This window comes from Cetorhinus maximus, chromosome 4 (genome assembly GCF_964194155.1).
Source record: "Cetorhinus maximus chromosome 4, sCetMax3.hap1.1, whole genome shotgun sequence".
Classification (NCBI taxonomy): Eukaryota; Metazoa; Chordata; class Chondrichthyes; order Lamniformes; family Cetorhinidae; genus Cetorhinus; species Cetorhinus maximus.
Window position 1 is genome coordinate 140,299,752 of NC_135882.1, and position 21,905 is coordinate 140,321,656.

The following is a 21,905-nucleotide window of genomic DNA, read 5'->3' on the forward strand; positions in this document are numbered from 1 at the left end:
GTAGTCCCAACACTGATCCTTGCCTTCTGCCAATCTGAATAATCGTTCTTTAATCTCACTTTCTTTTAGTTTTGTCTGCTCTATGTCCCTGAGCTCCATGTGATTAATTTGTCATTAGTCTATTTTTTTGTCTATTATGGCACCCTTTGAATGCCTTTTGTTTTCACGATGCTCCATAGAACTGTTGTCTTTGTGACCAAGCTTTTGGTCATCTTCCTAATAACCCCTTATGTGACTTGCTGCCAAATTTTGTTTTACAACACTCCTGCGAAGCCTTTGGTTTGTTTTATTACCTTAACTTTATAAATACAGGTTCTGATGAAAGGTCATCAACTAACTGTTTTCTCTCCATACATGCTGCCAGGCCAGGTGAGTATTTCCTGCATTTTCTATTAATATTTCAGATTTGGAGCATCTGCAGATTATTGTGGTATAAAAAAAGTTGCTGTTGGTTATCTGCAACAACTACAGTTCCCAGAGTTCTTTGCGAGGAAAGGAGCCGTCCTGCCCACTCTTGCCCCAGTTTGAATTTTATTGGCAGGCATGAGGCATTCACGTTTACGAGTGGCTGGCTGCGCTGTCAATCAAAGGCGGGCGATGCCGCAACGTGTGACGTTAGGCCGAGCTACGTTATGACGTCTAACGTTGTTGGCCAGTCTTCAAGCGTGATAAGCGGTGGTGGTTGTCTTTCTGAGTGGTCGGTAGTATGGAGGAGCGAGCATCGTTAGAGAGGCAGATCCGTCTCCTCACCGGTGAGTGCCAGTCATCCAAGCCTCCAGGCCTGGAGCCTCTCGGTGATGGTCATAACCGGGGCCCAGGCAGGTCTCCCTGACATTGTGTATTTATTGTATGTAAACAGATAGACTCAGCGGTTATTAACTGTCCTCTTCACAGGCCCTAATCCTGCGTTGCTATCTATCTATATATGTGTGTTGACTATGATAGTTGGAATTAACCATTGTAAAGGCCTTAATCTATTACAATTCGTTGTTTGTACGGCTGCTGTGTCATCTGCGTTTCGGTGGAAAACACTTGCCTCTTATGCAAGGAGGTCATTGTTGAGTCGCGCTCCAGAGACTTGAGCCCATAACCTCGGCTGACACTCCAGTGTAGTGCTGGCGGAGAGTTGCACGTCTCCGTGCCTTTAAGGTGAGATGCCAAACCGAGTCGCCTCTGTTTTTGCCCTCTTGGGCGATTGGTGTATTTGTGCTTTCGGAAATATCCCATGGCACTCCCCGAGATAGAGCATGGGGAGTTCTTCCTGATTTTCAGGTCAAATAACAGCAGCAGCCTGTTTTACAGTTATAAAAACAAAAAAACTGCGGATGCTGGAAATCCAAAACAAAAACAGAATTACCTGGAAAAACTCAGCAGGTCTTTATCCTTCTCCGCCGATGCTGCCAGACCTGCTGAATTTTTCCAAGGTAATTCTGTTTCTGTTTTATAGTTACTCATGTAATGTAATAAGACATCCCAAGGCACTTTGCAGGATTATAAAGCAAAAATAGATAATTTATACTTCAACCAACATCATTAAAACCATATTATCTCGTCAATTTATTTGATTGTTGTGTGTGGGATGTTGTGTACAAATTGGTTCAGTTTACTAAATTACAACAGTTTCAAAAATACTTCATTATTTGAGGAACAAATAATGTTCCTCAAATTTTTAAAATCTACTTGTTAATTTCTTTTTATGTTAACTTTTAGCTTCTGCCTATTATGCAAGTCTGTTAGGAGAATGAAAGTGGAACTTTAAGAGAAGTTTGTTTTATTTTGAATGAATGTTTAGTATATAATTGAGTGATAAACAATAATCAATTTCACCATTAAACCTAATTAAAACACATTCCAGGCAAAGTCAGCTAGGAAGCTCTGTTTGTAAATACTGCACTGGATAGAGAAGATTTCTTTCTTCATTTAAACCTTGATTTAAAAACCTGCCTGAGGAAAATCATAGATGTGGCAAGTTATGGATCTGTATACTGCAAGAGCAGGACAATCAAATCACTATTGAATGGTATCTATGCAATGTAACTATGAAATGTGCAAATTTTCACAGCAATGTTGGGGTTGGGGAAAGATACAAAGAGTGGATGTTAGAACATATGCTTTAGAATTTGCCAGAGAGTCTGATCAATCTAGAAAGAGAATTGAGTTTGAAAGTGTAACATGTTTTGGAATCTGATTATTTAACAAAGTTTTGCTGTAGTGCTGCTGCTAAGTGTATTTTTAATTATTGTCCATAATTATTGTATGATTAATAAATCTGTTAATATCTGACTCTAGACTGTATCCGTGACTCTATTATTTTGAGGAGTAACTAGAGCTATCTGGCTATCACTGCCTGGAATGTATTTCAGTTAGGTTTATTGTTGAAATTGGCGTTGATTGAGAGACAAATGGTGGCCTGAACTCCTGTGTCCTTTGAAAAGTTCCTTGGGATTTTTATATCCACCTGAAATGGTAAACAGGATCTTGGTTCAATGTCTTATCTGAAAAATGGTATTTTTCTTATTGTATTCCTCTCTCAGAACTGCATTGGAGTGTCAGTTTAGATTAATGTACACAGATCTCTGGAGTGGGGCTTGAACTTGTAACCTCTGACTCAGGTGACAGTGCTACCTGAGGCAAACTGTTGAGTGCATTCTGTCATTAATGGTTGTTGTTGGCATGACTCATTTTTGTAGCCCCCTCATCTCTGAGCCATGAGGTTATGAGTCCAAGGACTACTTTAGGGCTTGAATGCACAGTTTAGGGTGCTGCTGCTGTGGAAAGAAAGACCTTGCATTTGTCTAGTGCTTTTCAATTCTTTAAGATATCTCAAAGCATTTCAGTAAATTACTTTTGACTATAGTCATGATGTAATGTTGGAAAACTTTCACATTTGCTTGGAACTGCTAACATGGCGATTCAGAAATGGGAATGCAGTGAATGAGCAGAATGAATTCTCTCAGAGCTTGTCATTCATCTCATTTTCTGTTTAGGGCTTTGCATAATATGGCTGCTATGTTTGCCTGCAGAAGAAACAACGGTTATTTTCGTTGATTATAGGTGCTGTGTGTTGAGACATAGGAGAAATGAATGAGACTCATCATTGCAAATCTTTCTATAATAGCCTCTGCCCCAATAAAAGTATTGGTGTAATTTCAAATTAATTTTTTTTCGTTTTTGTTTTCAACTCCACAGCTCTTATAACAAACCATAAGAATGTCCATGGAGATGTACCTGCATGCACAGAACCTAGTAACCCACATGGGCAAGGGCCATGGACTAGTTGTAATCCTAAATATACATCTGCCTGCTCACAGAAAGTTCCAGCGCATCATGGATCAGAAGCTAGCAGCTCGTGGCGAACAAAATACTCGCTGGTCAATAAAAAACCTATCAACATCAGTGGTGAGGCACCTGCTAATGTTTCTCAAAGTGAGATGATGCCTCCTAATCAACATGAGTTGAGCAGTGTTGGCAAATGTGCGGTGGGGGCTAGTGGATCAGAAGATGGTAGTCTAAGAGACAAGTCCTACAGAACAGTTCAGGCAACTCTAAAAGCACAGTCTTTATTGGCCCTGAATTCTGAGCTTGCACTGAAAACCAATAAGCTGTTAGCACTGAAGGAGAAGTTGCACAAAGCGAAAATGGCCAGAAGGATGGACAAAATAGGTGCCATGACTTCTTTCTCTGCAGAAAGATCTACCGTGGAAAGTGCGAGGAAGCAGGATGAAGAAATCCAAGCTCTGAAAATGGAAGAACAAATTACTGTTGAAATAGCAGGAAGAACTGAGGCAAGCATTCCTCCCAGCTATCATGGAGTGACACTGCATGGATCGACTAAAATCCAGCATGTTGAGTCAAGTTATTGTGCCCATGCAGGTCCTGACGCATCGATGCGCAAGCTTCAGAAAACCTCCATTAAGGATAATATTCACTGTGTTGCTGGTGATATTACAGGGGGAGCAGCAGGTAAATTCCAGCAAGTTGTTGAGTCAAGTGATGGTGCCCACACAGGTCCTGAGGCATCAACAGGCAAGTTACAGAAAGCATCTCAAATACATAAAATTGCTGAGTTGGAGGAACAGGCCAAGAATGATTGTGTAACATCAGGAAAACTTCAGAACATTTTGAATTCTGTAGACCAAGCGCCATGTGGTTCTTCCCCAATTAAAAGATCCAAATATACATGGCAGAAAATAAAAGATGTCACTGTAGGTTCTGGATGCCAGAATGAGGCTTTGACAACAATGAGGGAATCAGTCTCCATTAGCACTTCCCAGGTTCAAACACGTGTGGTCGGAGGTTGTTTGAAATCAAAAGCCCCATTTCCACATAAAACACTTAAGAAACAAAGGAACAGCACTCCTGTTTGCAGCAAAGTGTGCAAGGGAAGGAAAGCAAAGTATGTTTGGGTTTCAAACACTGTCAAACCAAGCCAGCCTATAAGATCCAGTGAGTTGACTCTGAAGTCTGTATCACCAAAGTTGATTAAAAGTGCCACAAAGTTTGTTGCTATGGGAGAGGATGGTACAACACTCAATCCAAGCCTGGAGCTCAGATCTTTGGGAAAGCAGAAAAAGGCTGGATGCTGTCACAAGAGAGAAGCTTTGTCGAACAAGTACTGCTGGAAAGCAGCGGAGACGGCTTCCCCTTCAAAGTCTCTCTATCAATGGGATTCACAGGACTCCTACCAGCCAGGACCTGCAGGACATCGGATGCGATCTATAGCATTGAAGAAGGCTGAGTCTGCCACTGACATCCCGAAGAAGACATTGAGTGGGTCTGGATGTTCTCATTACAAAGTAAAGAGCAAAACTAAAATCATCAGGAGAACTGGAAGTTTGAGGTGAGTCTACGCATTTGAATTTCAAACTGCTGCGATTTTAAATTGAAGTATTATAATGTGAAATATCTTGAGACATTTTAATACTTTAAAGGTTCTGTATAAATGCAAATTGTTGCTACTATAGTTCAGAATAACCAGATGGTTATGTTCAAAATAATAGGTAAGAGAGGTTTTTTGGTTAGAAATAAAAAGAGGGCATTTTTACAAGAAAATAAATAATTTAAAAGGCTTGAGATGAGATTATTATAGTCAGCCATTAATCCCACTCAACAGTGATCTACTAATTACAGAGCTGTGGTATTTTGAATAGCATCTGACCTTGTTGCTGCTGTTTCTGAAAGCTTTTGCTTTTTTCAGAATATGTTGGTGAGGGCATTTTATGCTGCTATTTGTGCTGGGTTTGGAAGGTGGTGTTGATGGACCCTTGGTGAATTGCTGCAGTCTGTCTTGTGGGTGGTACACACTACTGCCACTGTGCTGGTGGTGGATGGGGTGTTAATCAAGCAGGCTGCTTTGTCCTGTACAGTGTTGAGCTTCTTGAGTGCTGTTGGAACTGTATTTAGCTAGGCAAATGAGGAATATTTCTTCATACATCTGACTAGTGCCTTGTAGATGGCAAACAGGCTTTTGGGGCATCAGGAGGTGAGTTATTCATGCCTCTTGTAGCCACAGTATTTATATGGCTGGTCCAGTTCAGTTTCTGATCAGCGGTGACCCCAGGGTATTCATGGTGAGGAATTGACTAATGATGTTGCCATTGAGTGTCAAGGGGAGATGGTTGAATTCTCTCTGGTTGGAGATGGCCATTACTTAATGCTAGTGTGGTTTTAATTCTAATGCCACTTAATAGCCCAAGCCTGGATGTCTGCTGCATGCAAACATGGAACACTTCAGTATCTCTGAAGTTACGAATGGAACTGAACAGTGTGCAATCATCAGCGAACATCTGCACTTTGACTTTATGTTGAAGAGAAGATTAAGTTTTCAAGATATTAAGGGGAACAGATGTGGTAGATAGGGAGAAGCTATTTTTGCTACTAGGGAAGTCCAGGACTCGGGGGAATAGCCTAAAAATGAGCACTAGACTGTTGAGGAGTGAAGTTAGAAGACACTACTACACAAAGGGTGGTAGAAGTTTGGAACTCTCTTCTGCAAAAGGCAGTTGATGCTAGGTTAATTGCTAATTTTAAAACCTGAGATTGAGAGATTTTTGTTAAGGGTATTTAAGGATTAGAGGTTAACGGTGGACACATGGAGTTCGGTCACAGATCAACCAGGACCTCGGAGAATGATAGAGCAGGCTTGAGGGGTTGAACATATTCCATATATCCTGGATTTTTACACCAATTCCTACCATCCGCTGGATGTGACTGGGTTGGGTTGTGGGGGGGTATTCCACGTCCACGTCCACTCAGTCACGGCAATATAATGCCATGATTGCATTATCTTGCCATAATATAATGGCAAGATAATGCAATATTTTCCCACTAAAAGTTGTTTTAGTAATTTTTTTGTAATGACTTATTTATGAAGGATTAGTGATGCGGAGAATCCTTGTTTTAACCCAGGGATTATGACATGCAGCCACTTGTCCTTTTCCTCCCTGGAGCCCAGTATTTAGAGATAGAGGTGGCTTATATCTGAATTATGCGTCAAATCTTTTCTGGTCACTTTCGTAAGACTTTTAATTTGCTTATCAAGTTAGATTATTTGGAAGCAACCTAGAGGTTTTAAAAGTAACATAGAAACAATGGAATTTCTAGTGAACAAATGACTACGGTCTATCAAATGCACCTTCTCCTGCCCTGGTAGTCAATTGATACAACAATAATGGAGTTGTTGACTAATCATGGCAATCAATCTCTATCAATCAGTCTGTAGACCCAGATGTCGCATGAGGCAAACCCCTGCTGTGGTAGACAGCTTTGAGAATTCTAGGTCCAAACTGATGTGTTCCTCCCAACCTTCCAATTTACCATTTACTAGTTGATGTGAGGCACAATATATGAATAATTTATCATTCTTTAGAATAGAATATCCTGGGAATACATGCATTCATTATTTGGAAATGAGGTGACGCATACATGGATCTGGTGATATCTTGACTCAGAATGAGGAGCTGATCCACCTTGGCATTGCTTAAGGACTAAAAGAATTGTCTACATCTTCCTATAATGGTCTCTCTGCTTTATTCCACTCCTGCTTTCTGTACCTGTCTCTCTGGCTTTCTGTTTATGTTCCCCCCATCCTCTCTGTATGGCTGTCATGCACTTTTCTTATTGTGATGTCTGTATCTCAATCTTTCTGTCTCATTTTCTCTCGGCTCTCCCTCATGCTCCTCTAGTGTGAAGACAGTCGATATTTATTTAATCTCTCTTTTTGTAATTTAACCCTTGGAGTTCAGATATCATTCTGCACACTGCACTATTTGTAAGGCAAATGTGTCCTATCATGTAAACTCATTTGCTACAGTTGAGCCTATCCACTTACTTTATCAATGTGACTTTATAAATTTATGCTTCTATCTACTGTTTACAATGCCGCTTATCTTTGTGTTATCAATAGACATAGGTATGTGACAATCCACGTACCTGTGACACAGCTATATCCCAGTCACAGGAATGAAGACAAGAAATGAGAAACATTGCATAATTGAGTAATAAAGTAAAATAACAAACAGGCACAGTATGTAAAATGAGGTGGCACCTCACTCGAGGTGTTGTTCCACAAAAAATTGCTGGACAACCAGGAAAGTGGATCATTAGACTTCAGATAATGTTGGTTACACCTTTTTATTTTCCAAGCACTTTCAATTGGATCAGGAACTGGCCTGGAACAGTTTTGGGTAGGCAGTAAGAAAGCACTGAATTAACACCAGCTGACATCTCCTGGTTCAATGCCCCCCGCTTCCTCCTGCCTTCCCCTTACCCGTACCAACGTCTGAGCTTCCTAACACAGTGGAAGAAAGTGGATCCTCACAGGCAGTTACCATGTATACTTGTGTAAAAGTCAAATGTTTGTGGCCAGTTTTTTAGGCCAAAGGTCCTGGGATCAATTTTTACACGCGCAATGTATTTGGGGGATTGCCGTGCACGCTTGGTTTGGGCCCAGGAAAGACCGTCTCAATGAAATAATTCTCTAATTTATTTATTTTTAACATTGAAAACTATATACATTTCATTCAACACAATATAAATGTATACTATAACAAATTAATTGCAACACTTCACATTGACACCCTTTGAAATCACTGATCACTATCTGAAACGCTGAAAAATTCGTCCCAATAGCCCAGTTGTGTAATATCATCATATGGATCTTCCTCCTCCCCCTCATTGGTAGTACTAGTGACTCTGGCATCATCATTCCAAGTCATCCTTGGTACCATTGAGGGCATATGATATTCCATATTTTAGAAATTTCTTTTGACAATATTGGGCTTAGGTTCAATTGATGCATTTACATGCACAATGCTGCTGGTGAGGGTTCCATCCCTGGTGCATGTTTTTTTCACCTCCCAACATCTAATTGCTCTTTTGGATACTGTCCTTGAGAGGTTTATTTGTACACACTTCAAAGGACTGAAGAACACTTAAGACCGCTGGGAATAACTGCCATGTCAGCATTGTTTGATCTCATCACGGACTATATTGTCAACAAACTATATAAGTTTCATCCAACACGATGGACTGTAACTTCTGAGCTCCAGGACAGTATAACTGGGGGCAACCCCAAAGATGCGCTGGGGAACCACCCCTCCCAGAACCTGCCAGGTAAGGATTGCATGGAAATTACCCAGGAAGTTCAGACTTCCAATGGGCGATTGCCCTGCACTGGGAACCATCCGAAAATGCAATTTAAATCGCTAACTTCAGATTGTTCTGACTGTGTTACAGCAATAATTACCCAGAAAAAGTTAGAATTAAAACCACTCCTAGTTTCTGGGTAACTATTGTACTGACCCACTATCTCCGTCCCCCAAGTCCAATGGCCAAGTTGTATAACATCATCGCATGGATCTTCCTCATCATCATTGATAGTCCCAGACGTGCAAACTTTTTTCTTTGCGTTGTCCTTGCCTCAAATTCCACGATTCTTTGATCTGTTTCTTACAACTGCCTTTGCCCAGCTAGCCCTTTTCGTGGGACAACACCTTTCTGAAATTTCTCTTTAGGGAGAGTTTTGCATTTGAAAATCACCATCAACATTCATTTTCTGCCACCCGCCATACATGATGGAATCACTGTGAACCATGTCGTCTTGTGGCCAGTCATCTTTACAAGGATGGCTTTTTCCCCAATCTTGGTAATGGTCTTGTTTGCTGGCATGTTGAAGCTCACTGGTGTTTCACCCTTATTTTCAATGTTGGTAAATGGATACACATTCCTCTCTCAATGTCGGATGACCGAACAATGGAATTTGATGATTTTGTCATCGAGTTCAGGTGCCAGACACTGCAACTTCTGTTTTCTGACTGAGTTCTAAATCGCACCTTTTCATGAATGTTGTGCATCACCTGGCACTAGCCTTGAGTTCTGAAATATCATCTTTCTTCACTTCCCTGAGGGCTTAAAGTCAGATGGCTCCATGGCTGATAACATGACCATTTTGACGATGCTTGTTAACCTATTGTTAATCCAACCTTTTACTTCCATTTAAATTGAGCTGTGCGCATGTTCTTGGAGGTATTGTGATAGACCATGTGGTACACATTAGTTTTGTTGATTTCTTTTTTTATTCTTTCACTGGATGTGGGCATCGCTGGCAAGGCCTGTATTTATTGCCCATCCCTAATTGCTCTTGAGAAGGTGGTGGTGAGCTGCTGCCTTGAACCACTGTAGTGCGTGTGGTTCAGGTATGACCTCAGTGCTGTTAAGGTGGTTCCAGGATTTTAGCCCAGCGACAGTGAAGGAACAGTGATATAGTTCCAAGTCAGGGTGTGTGGCTTGGCACGGGGAACTTGCAGGTGATGGTGTTCCCAAGCATCTACTACCCTTGTCCTTCTACTGGGCAGAAGTCACTAATGTGGAAGGAACTGTTGAAGGAGGCTTGATGAATTGCTACAGTATATCTTGTATATGGTACACACTGCTGCCTCTGTGCGTTGGTGGTGGAGGGAGTGAATGTTTAAGGATGGAGTACCAATCAAGCGGACTGCTTTGTCTTGGGTGGTGTTGAGCTTCTTCAGTGTTGTTGAAGCTGCATTTAGCCAGGCAAGTGGAGACTTTTCCATCACGCTTCTGACTTGTGCCTTGTAGATGGTGGACAGGCTTTGGGGAGTCAGGAGGTGAGTTACTCATCGCAGACTTCCCAGCCTCTGACCTGCTCTTGTAGCCACAGTATTTATGTGACTGGTCCAGCTAACCTTCTGGTCAGTGCTAACCCCTAGGGTGTTAATTGTGGGGAATTCAGCAGTGGTAGTACCATTGAATGGCATTGGGAAATGGTTGCATTCTCTCTTGTTGGAGATAGTCATTGTCTGGCACTCATGTAGCATGAATGTTACTTGTCACTTATCAGCCCAAGCACAAATATTGTCCAAGTTTTGCTGCATATTGACATGGACTGCTTCAGCATCTGAGGAGTTGAGAATGGTACTGAACATTGTACAATCATCAGTGAACATCCCCATTTCTGACCTTAAGATGGAAGGAAGGTAATTGATGAAGGAAGTGAAGATGGCAGGGCTTAGGACAATACCCTGAGGAGCTCCTGCAGTGATGTCCTGGGATTGGAATGATTCACCTCCAAAAACCACAACCATTTTCCCCTTTGCTAGGTATGACTCAAACCAGTAGAGAATTTTCCCCCGATCCCCACTGATTTCAGTTTGGCTCGGTCTCCTTGATTCCACAATCTGTTAAATGCTGCCTTGATGTCAAGGGCAGTCACTCTCACCTCACCTCTTGAATTCAGCTGTTTTGTCGATGTTTGGACTAAGACTAATTAGGTCAGAAGCTGAGTGGCCCTCTTAGAACTCAAACTGAGATACAGTGAGCAGGTTATTGCTGTGTAAGCGCCCCTTGGTAGCACTGTCTATGACACCTTCCATCACTTTGATCAAGAGGAGACCAATGGGGCGGTAATTGGCCGAGTTGGATGTCCTACTTTTTGTGGACAGGACATACCTGGGCAATTTTCCACATTGTCGGGTGTTGCAGCTGCTTGACTGGGAGTTTGTCGCCAGAGTTAGTGGAGAGAAAATCTAAAAGTTCTGCTTGTGTTAATGAACTATGATAATTACTGGTAAGTAATTAATCACAGCACTGCTTGATCCCTGAAAATCCAGGGTCATCTTTTACACAAGGTGTATGAAAAATTTCTGTATTTTTATGCCAAAAGTCATGAGTCAACTTTTACTTAAGTAGATACGGTAATCCAACAAGGGGAATTGGCAAAAATATTTAAAATAGCTCCAGTCAGGAAGATTGAATTTTGTGTTTAAAAAAATAAATTGAGTAGGTCAGATTATAAAATTCCTCATAAATCTTTCCATTTAAATGAACCACTGAGCTTATAAAGTCAAAATTTGCTTTAAATGTTAGGGTAAGAATTCTTCCTAAATGGTATCTACTTTTCTCTTCTGCAATCCACCCAACACATATGATATATTTTTAATTAAGTAAGATGTTTTCAGGCATTGTACAGGGAGCTCTGGGCCTGTACAATAATGCTGCTAAATCATGTTATCACCACTAGAGGTTAGCAGTGAGTTATTGCAGCATTTGTAGTTCCTCTTATATTGGATTCCTTACCACTGCAGCAGTACAATCTCCAATTGTGTTTTTGTATGTGTATATTTTATATATCTCACAACAAGGCAACTATGAATCAGAAAGGGCAGTTCTCTTATCTTGACTTGCTCATCAGTGAACTGACAGTATCCCCTTATGCTGCAGCATAGCCCATGTTTCTTAAGTGACCTGAAAACTTTTCTTTCCCTGATCTAGCTCAAGCCTGCTCCAGGTATACATCATTTCCTGATCGCAGATCTAAGTTTGCTTTGCCACAGTTTGAATATATGCGCTCTAACCCTTTTGTGACTGTTTAAATTGAGGTACTGATTTGGATTTTTCTTTGAAATTGTTTGATACGCATAAATAAAAACAAAAAACTACTGCGGATGCTGGAAATCCAAAACAAAAACAGAATTACCTGGAAAAACTCAGCAGGTCTGGCAGCATCGGTGGAGAAGAAAAGAGTTGACGTTTCGAGTCCAATGACCCTTCAGCAGAACTGAGTGTAGTTAGGAGAGAGGTGAAATATAAGCTGGTTTAAGGTGGGGGGCGGGGGGAGAGAAGTTGAGGGTGGGGTGGTTGTAGGGACAAGCAAGCAGTGATAGGAGCAGATAATCAAAAGATGTCACAGACAAAAGGATCAAAGAGGTGTTGAAGGTGATGATATTATCTAAGAAAAGTGCTAATTAAGAATGGATGGCAGGACACTCAAGGTACAGCTCTAGTGGGGGTGGGGTGGGAAGACTGACAAGGTATTAGTTGTAGATTTAAAAATAATGGAAATAGGTGGGAAACGAAACTTAGAGCATGGAAGTAGGCCATTCGGCCCTTCATGCCTGTGCAAACTTTTAAAAAGCAGTTGTGATTAGTGTCACACCCCCACTTTTTCTCTGAAAGTTCCTCTGCAAATACCATTCAACTCCCCTTTAAAATTACTTATGGAATCAGTTTCCAGCACCTTTTCAGGTAGAGGTTCTAGGTCCTGACAACTGACCGGGGTGGGGGGGAAATAGTTTCATCTCCTCTGTGGATCTTTTGGCAATGATTTTAAATGTGTATCCTTTGGCTATCAACCCAGTTGCCAAAAGGGACAGCCTTTATCCACTCTGTCAGCCACTGCCACCACCCCCCCCCCCACCCCAACCTGGTTCTGCTGATCATAGGCCACGTGTTAACCTTAAAGGTACCATGCAGCACAACAAGCCAGCCACGCAGCAAATGCAAATTAGAGGGAATGTTGATTGGCAGTGGAGTCATCGATCTGTTAGGATCTTGTACACAGCAAGGTCCCAAAAAAGAAAAGAGATAACACTTTGATCTGTTTCTCTGGTGCTGATTGAAGGACAAATGTTGGCCAGGGCACTGGTAAAACTTCCTACTCAAAAAAGGTACAATGGGTGTTTTACACACACCTGAATAAGGACACGGCCTCAGTTTTTGATTTCCCTGACATTACAGCACCCCTTCAGTATAGCGATGAATTAGAATCTTAGATTATATGCTCAAAATGTGGAGTATGACTTGAACCTGTGTCCTTCTTACTCAGAGGCGAGGATATTACCATATGCCAATTTGGTATTTAAAGTCATGATTATTGTAGTTCAGTTCTTACAAGCCTCCCTTATTTTTTGATGTCCTGCACCGTGGCAACTATTAGGGAGACTGTAAACTGCTTCTTTGTGATTCCTTTGCCTTGCTATTCCTTATCTTTACCTAAACTGATTCTACATCTTGATCTTCTGAGCCAAGATAATTTTTCATGACTGTGATGCTCTCATTTTTTTATTAACTGAGCTACTCCACCTCCTTTCCCTTTTTCACTGTCCTGAAATGTCAAATACTCTCCAATATTCAGTTTCTGACCTTGGTCATTTTGCAACCGCATCTCTGTGATGGCTATCATTACCATACCCATATTTGTGCTATCAGTTCATCCATCTTGTTACCAATGTTGTATGTAATCAGATAAAGAGCCTTTAATTCTGTATTTTTATCATGTTTCCCTACTCTGACCCTATTCTCATGTGTATATGCTCTGTCCCTTCCTGTCACACTCTGGTTATTTTTACTCATACCATGACCCTGCACTATTGCCTTGTTTTTCTTCGTTAACTTTCTAAATCTCCCCTCATGTAAGCCCTCCCCCCAGCTCATGCCTTCCAGGAAGTAGGTGTCACTACTGATGGATCTTGCATTAGAGCAGGAAGGTTTTCAGTCCAGGCTTCATTGGAGCCATTGGAAGGAATGGTGTTTAATGGATTGTGCTGCTCGCTATCTCTTCAGACCATTTATCGTTATGACCTTTTTTTTTGCAAGCTCACCGACTGAGAGGAGGATCAGTCTTAGCGGACCATTGATGGTAAAAAATCGGTACTTGCTCACCAAGAAGAGCCATGCACACGGGAAATCTTCCCCAACTCTGAAAAAGACACCTGGGAAAGGACTTGTGCAAATCAGTAAACATAGGCTGCGAAGGCTGCCATCATCAGGACTGCATGGAACTACAAAGCCAGGTAGGGAACTGATACCTGATTGAAGGATTTATTCGATAAGTTGGCTGTCATTATATATTTTAACATGTCTGTGGAACAGCACTGATGAACTGGGCAAGTGATATTGTCTTGAAGCGTGCCTGATTTTGGAAGTTCTCCGTGCCTTTATTATTAATTGATGAGGGGAACCAAAGTAAAAACCTCCCCAACAATTGAATGTAAGTTGAAATGAGGTGCATCCCTTCATATACCTGCACTGGGCATACTGTAAAAGCATTGTGCTGAAAAAGTGCCTCCTATAAATGAATGGTTGTGGTTTCCATGTACAGTTTGAAAATAACCATTCAGTAGTCTACAATGATTGTTTAAAAAAGACAGAACTCAATCTAATCTTAAAGGCACTTTGATGCTATGACTCACTGATTAAAATAATAAGTCCCACTTATTAATAGGATTAGTGTGAAGTTGCTTTGGTGCCTGTGGGTGAAGATGATTATGTATGGGATTTTTGCTGGAGATGCACGTAGATGGACAGATTCAACCATAATAGCAACGTAGGAGTTGCTATGTGAAAAACACTACAGCCCATTTAATTCATCTTGCACCATCCTAGTAGTCATATAATACAATGATAATCAAGTTGTTGACTGATAGCTATAATTAATTAGTGTACAACAGACCCAGCCACAAGGTGAGGAAAACTCCTGTGATGGAAAGCTTTAGGAACCATAGGACCAAAGGCATCAGTTCCTCCCAAGCTTGCTACACTTGCCACTTGTGATATCCCAGCACAGTCAAACTTGGTGTTTGTTAAGACCCTGTTTTATTTTTAGAAAAGTCTTTGTATGCCGAGAGACTTGGCATCATCGAGGTCTGATTTTGCCTATTTGCAGAGGTTAGTTTGTGTGCGCAGGTTGAGATTTCTTTCCTTCCTGTTGGGTATTGTAAAGAGCCTGTTTTTTTTTATTTTTCTCGGACTGTGGCTTTAAAAACTACCATGGCTGCAGTTGAAAGACATGTTCGCTGGAACAGGATGAGAAATATCTACAATGTTGCTATCCTGGAACATAGCGTGCCATAAGAGAACAGGATGGTGCCAGAAAGGGGCCCTGAACTAAGGGGAACTGCCTAGCAACAACATTTTAATTGGCTCCTGATCAGGTGACCAAGGTTTTGTGTGATTGCAGTGAGCAGAGAGATCCTAGCCTGCAAAGGGAACATACCTAAAACCTCTATCTCCTGTATGTGTAAGATTCCAGTAAATGTAGAAGGCTAGCTAGCTGGCTGGCTTTTTCTTCATACCCCTGTAACCTGCTCTCTTTGAAAAACCCCCTGTCAAAGGAAAAAGGGAAAATCACCACTAGAGACATTGAAAAGCAAATTTTCAACCAGTGAACTACAGACTGGAAGTGCTATTGTGTCATTAACAACAAACTGCAAGGAATTTGGGAAGACATCAGTCAAAATCAACCTATCTAATGCCATACTCCGGATTGGTGCTATTGAACTGTTTTATCTCGTCCTTAAAATCCATGTTTTGTGTGTATGTTTGTGTGTAGGGATTAAGAATTGGTAGAGTTTAAGTTATAGAGTTAAAAGTTAGCAGTTCATATTTCTTTCTTTTGACACTGGTTAAGGGCAATTTGTTTAATAAACAGTTATTTACTTGTTAAGTTTACAAACCTGGTGCTCATATTCTGTTAACCTAAATTAAACAGTTAGGTAGAATTGGGCAATTTAGTGGCCTAATCAAACTTTTCACATTTGTCACAGCTTGGGGAGCTGTGGTGCTTGATATTACAGTGCGCTATCCCCAGTGAGTCGTGACAGTATGTAATGCAGCTTTCACAGTAACAGTTGGGTTAACCCTTGTTTCACATTTTGAATTGGCTCTTTCAATGATTAGATTATTTCATTAGATTTGGTGCAAGTTCTGTTACTAAGTAAGGATTTGTATTCATCATTGATCAGAGGTATTGATGTACCTGTTTGTTTCAGAATGTATTGATGGCACTGCCAGTAATGAGTAAACAAGCGAAATGTTATTAGCAATAATGTCAGGTGTTTTGAGGTGTTTCTTTCCGTTCTCAGGCTGCGTGTGATGTGGGCGATGCCACATTTATTGCTTATCCCTTTACCTCTTGTTGGCAGGATAAGATGCCGCCTTGTGTAATAATTGTGGCACTTGTTATATAACCTAGAGTTTGAGTTAAAATCCCACCATGGGAAGTTGTGAAATTGAATTCAATAAATTTGGTGATCTGCAGTTAGCACCAGAAATGACTGTGAAAGGTTCTTCATTATTATCGAAAAGAAGCGGGATGTGGGCCAAAACCTGTCATCGCTGCCTGGCGTGGCCTCCACGCAACTCTCATCTACATAAAACAAAACAAAAGCAATATTTCAGCTCTTTCTGTTTTTATTTCTCATACACATTATTTGGTTTACTTTGAAATAATCGAACAAGCCAGTCAGCTATCGGAAAAATTCAACACTAAACTTCCTAATATTCAAAGGTCCTACATTCATTTCATGAAGTACAGGGAAATAAAGGACTTACCTGGAAAAACTCAGCAGGTCTGGCAGCATCGGCGGAGAAGAAATCAGTTAACGTTTCGAGCCTTCATGGCCCTTCGGCAGAACTGAAGCATAGTTAGAAGAAGGGAGAAATATAAATCTAACCAATTTATATTTCTCCCTTCTTCTAACTATGCTTCATTTCTGCCGAAGGGCCATGAAGGCTCGAAACGTTAACTGATTTCTTCTCCGCCGATGCTGCCAGACCTGCTGAGTTTTTCCAGGTAATTCTGTTTTTGTTTTGGATTTCCAGCATCCGCAGTAGCTTTTAGCTTTTTGAAATAAAGGACTTTATTGATTAGATAAATAACCATTATTTGCTCTGGGCACCTCAATTACAAATAGCAGCATATGGATATCATATGAATCACGTATTTGGAGAGATTCAAACAGGAAGTTCTGGAAAAGATTTGCAACAACACGTCGTGGAGTTTAGAGAGGAAAAGGAGATTGGAGATGGGGCAGTAGTTTCCATGAATGGTGTGTTAAGTCTTGAGTTTTTGATGAGAGGGGTGAGGACAGCAGATTTGGAGTGGAACAGTACCTAAAGAGGGAGAGCTGTTAACATTATCAGCTAACATAGAAGCCAGGAAGGGAAGTTGAGTGGTCAGCAGTTTAGTGGGAGGAGGACTGAGAAGCAGGACATGATGAGCTTGATGAAGACATGAGGGGAGAAAATTTAGAGAATGATGTGAGTTGCTTGCACTCTCCTATTCAACAGTTGTGTGCACAACTTGGTGTGGGGGTTGACTAAATATCAGCCAGCGCAACACAGACCAGTGATCAAACTTGAAGCATGCTAGTTCAATACAGCTCAGTACCGCAAAGTATTAACTACCTGAGCCACCGCAGGAAGAGTTTAATAAAACATTATTTGCTTATAAGTTATGAGAGGAGGCAGTGAATTTGCTGCATGGATGGACTTGTATTAGAGAAATTCTTTCATTTGCCCATGTATTCATTTTATCTAATAATAATTCCATTGTTTGGAGGGGGAGGTTGGTTACTGTATTTACCTGTGAATTTGACAACAGTCAGGAATTGAGAGAATGCTCGTTGATCTTGGGAAGCTGCTGAACAATAATGAGCAGCAGCTGCAGACCTCCAGTAGGGGACAGCATCGCTCTCTCGTGCTGCAACCCTTACAGCTTCTAATTGATTGCCCAATTTTCTCTTTATGTGAAAGGAGACAGATATCAAGTAATTTGCAGCAATAACGTGCTCGCACTTGGCCTGCTCTATTCCCGTGTTCATTTCCGATTGCAGATGAAACGCTAATATATAATTATCCTTGCAAATTGGATTGCTTTAAATAAAGAGAAGTGTTTGGCCGAGAGGGATGATCCCATTTCCTTGAGTTACTGTGAACTGTAATTGCAGCGTTCAATCAATTTGCAGCATTAGAAATTCCATCACTATCAACATCAAGCCTCATTCCTTTTGATAGCTAAAAGCCGAGCCATTTCTCCACTTCTCCCCTTCTCTTTTTTAAAGAGCTGAATTAATCAAGCTAGATTTAAACATTTGCTCACATGAAGAGGTCAGGGCTGGTAGTATATTGTCTTACAGATAACGGTTAATGAAAAGGAAATTAAATTACTAATAACCACCTTGGAGTATTAAAATGTTAGAATTGACTATTTCCAGAGAGTTAATTTAGTGGGATGTGCCCTTATGTTTCTGTTTTACATTAACATCAATATGCTTCGTAGCACATTGACCAATAACTGAGAAATATTTGACTATATCCGTCTCTGTAGCACTGTTCAATACTTCCATCACTAGTCCCCTTTTTTGAGTGGCACACAGGCCAGCTTTGTTTTTCAATGGCTTCGATCTCACCGTTGCTTGAGGACTGTCCTCTGGACCCACTGCATGATACATACTTGCATCTGTGCTTCACCTCGATTCTAAGGTGCTACCCACTTCCATAAGCATGTCTTAATGGGCTCCATCCTGTGCTCAAATTCACCTTTGAAATGGAGCAGTCAAATGAACTCCCTTTCCTTGATGTACTAGTTGAGAAATCTTCCAGAGAGTTCTCTACCACAGTCTACTGCAAGCCCACCTTCACTGGTCAATACACATGTTGAGACTCTTACAGGCCCGCGTGCTGTAAGATTGACCTTATAGGCAACCTCATAAATAGGGCCTGAGCCATTTGCTCACCATGTAAGCTTGATGCTGAAATAAAGCGCATAAAAGACATCCTGCGGGATAATGACTCCCCTGATCAGATCATTTCACGCTATATATCGTGCAGGCCAAAGCCATCGCTTAGGGTCCTGAAAAGTGCCCAGTGTATCTCTTTACCCTGGAAGGGCAAGGTATCTCAAAAATTTGCACAACAACTACTATGTAGTAGCAACACGATTGGTATTTGTCACTAACCCGATGCTGCCATCAAGCCAAAAAGATGCCCTGCCTATCGCACAAATGAGTAATGTGGTGTATGAACTTCAGTGCCAGTGTGATGCTAGGTATGTAGCTCATGCGTCCCTTTTATTCTCAATGGGCAAGGCATGGACTGTACCCAACCAGCCCGTGCTTGCAAAACTCAAACGCAGTGTCCAAAGTTAGATGTGATTCTGCAATTGGACAACATTGGCTAAATAATCAGAGTGCTAAGAATTTTGCTGACAACCAATTTACGATTGTCAGTCAGGCTCGCAGTGTGGCACATTTACATGTGCTGTAAGCTATATATATTAATACATAGGGCCCTGTTCTTTGCAGACAGAATATGTACACACATTGTGCCTGTTTCAACTAAACAAAATAAGTGACAACCATTTGTTGGTTCATTCCCCAGGGCAATGTCTTGACCAATCAGAGTCAGGCTACTTGATTAAAATTTCAAACAATGCTGGGCAGTTAAATGTCAGACATTATCAACTGGTGCATTCTCCATGGCAACGTGTCTACCAATCAGAGCCCACTTGCCAACCAATCAACACTCTCTCTTCTAATACAGCATAAATGTTATTTTTCCTGACATTGATATTTTCTTTCAAATTGTCCTGATGAGTGCAACACGAAAAGCTTTGACAGAAATGTCTCTCTTTCAGCAATACTCAAATTCCAGGTATACTACATCTACAGGTCCTCCTTTATCTACTGTACTAGCTACAGCCTCAAAAAGCCCTCGTAAATTTGTCCAACATGAATGCCCTTATGATTTTCCAAGTGCATTGTTAGAACCTCTTTAAGAATAGATTCCAGCATTTTCCTGACAATTGATGTCAGGAGCAGACATTCTGAAATGCTGCCATCTGATTCTCTTGATTTTTGACAGAATTTGCATTCCTACATTGCAATAGTGACTACACTTCAGAAGTACTTAATTGGCTGTAACACATTTTGAAATGTTCTGAGGTCACAAAAGGCACCATATAAATGCAAGTTTTTTTTCTTCTGAAAAATGGCCTAGATTATGTTTTCAAATCTTTGGAGTGGAGTGTGGAGCCCAGGGCCTTCTCTCTTCGAAGTGTGAGCACTACTTACATCTGAGCCATGGCTGATTCCTTTGGTCGGCATGTTAGAATGCGACTTGGCCTAAGATGATAACCATGGAACATGTAAATTAACAAACTTTACCATACTTTTCAATATATCAGAACAATGAGTGTGGTTCTTCCTGAGATACCTCTCAACATAAAACAGAGCCTTGAAATCAGTCATTTATTTCTTACGTGATGAAAAGCTGCTCAAATCCTTTGAAAGGAAGATAGAAAACACTGGAAATCAAATCATTGCCCACTTCACAGAAACCACTATTAAGCCACTATTAAACCCGCTTGTACCTCAGTCAAGGTTACAACAAGCAATCAATAAACAAACACAGTGCTGCTGATTTCAGTAATGTTAAGTGAAGCCCAGGCACCCATTCCCCCCACCACCCCCCAATGGGAATGGGAGGGAACTATAAAACTGATAATTATAATGTACAATTATGCTTAACTAGGCAAAAAAACAGAAAACACTGGAAGCATCCAGCAGATTAGTTGGCATGTGTGGAGAGAACAGGTCAATTTATGTTTCAGGTGTGGATCCTTTCTAAGAATTAGAGGGTTTTCTACAGGGAAAGAAAATGAAAAATAATTCTTTCCTGTGGCAACCCTTTGCTTTTTTTTGTTGTTGAACAACAAAGAGCACTGAATCCCAGTTTGGTCAACATCCCATAACCATAGAGACTGTGCAAGAGGTGTATGGAGCAATAAGTCTACTGAGCATTAGAAGTGAAAAGGAAAGCAGTCTGCTAGTGACCTGTTACGAACATCATTGTGCTGTTAAAACAAGGAATCTATTAGACTGTGCCTTTCCATTTTATTCTAGTCTCCCTTGCTACCTTTACGATGTTTTCCCTGGAAATGGAAAGCAGAGATTGACTGAACCATGCACCTGCACATGAGCGGTGTCAATGCTGGCAGGATAAACTGGGAGATTTCTGTTTTGCTACTGTGAAAGCATAATACTCCCTGTGGCATCTTGGCTGATATTTAGCGGAGCTTGGCCAGATGAGCAAGTTTGATTGATGGGTTTTCTGTTACTTGAACCTTTTAACCTTCTGCTTCAGCCATTAATATCAAACCCACAGCAGCTAGCGGAATGCCAGGCTGCTAACTTCCTATCATCCTTTGGCATTGCTGTGCACTTTGAACCCAAATTTCCAAGTCCACTCTTCCTACGCAGTGGTTGAAATCTGTTTTCCCAAATCCTGTGTGGTGTTTTATTTTCCATAACCTTTTGAACCCGCTTCAAATTGATGGCTTTAATTCTGTGTAAACTAATCCTTTCGCAGCTGCTGTGGCTTCTCAATTCTGACTACGACCTATGTTGGTGATCGGATGATGCACATCATGTCAATTAATTCGGTCACTCAGTCCATTTTCATTTTGCTACTTTCTTGGTGCTGTGGTCGTACTCTATCCCAATGAATAACAAACCTGTCCTTTTTTTCTTTAGAATGTGGGTTCAGCTTCTGTATTCTTTGATATTCTGGTCTACTTTGTAAGATAGAGCTTTTTAAGAGTATTCAGTTCAAGTTTAAGGTGCATTTGCCACGTTCCCTTCTCTGAAGCAGTCCCCAATTGGTGCTCTCTGTGATCTTAGAGGAAGAAGGGACATATACATCAGGTAGTGCAAATATGATTTTGTCGAGTTTAGAGTAAGGGAGAGAGAGAGAGAGAAAGAGACCTTCAGAGTGAATAGGGGTCACAGCAGTGACCTGAATGTAGCATACATTCCGTAGTTTTCATC

The 21,905-nt window shown here is 41.0% G+C and overlaps 1 protein-coding gene across 2 annotated transcripts in view; it reads left to right on the forward strand.

The window, feature by feature from the left end:
• Positions 1-637: 637 nt before the first annotated feature.
• Positions 638-21,905, forward strand: part of zc3h3 (zinc finger CCCH-type containing 3) — a 286,493-nt gene continuing 265,225 nt past the window's right edge. For both annotated transcript variants that reach the window (XR_013576450.1, XM_078540928.1), the window contains exons 1-3: positions 638-752; positions 3,190-4,840; positions 13,894-14,090. Coding sequence is in view for 1 of the 2 variants with exons in the window: in XM_078540928.1 (XP_078397054.1) it covers positions 707-752; positions 3,190-4,840; positions 13,894-14,090 (1,894 nt within the window). In the remaining variant the exon portion in view is untranslated. The remainder of the gene's footprint in view (positions 753-3,189; positions 4,841-13,893; positions 14,091-21,905) is intronic.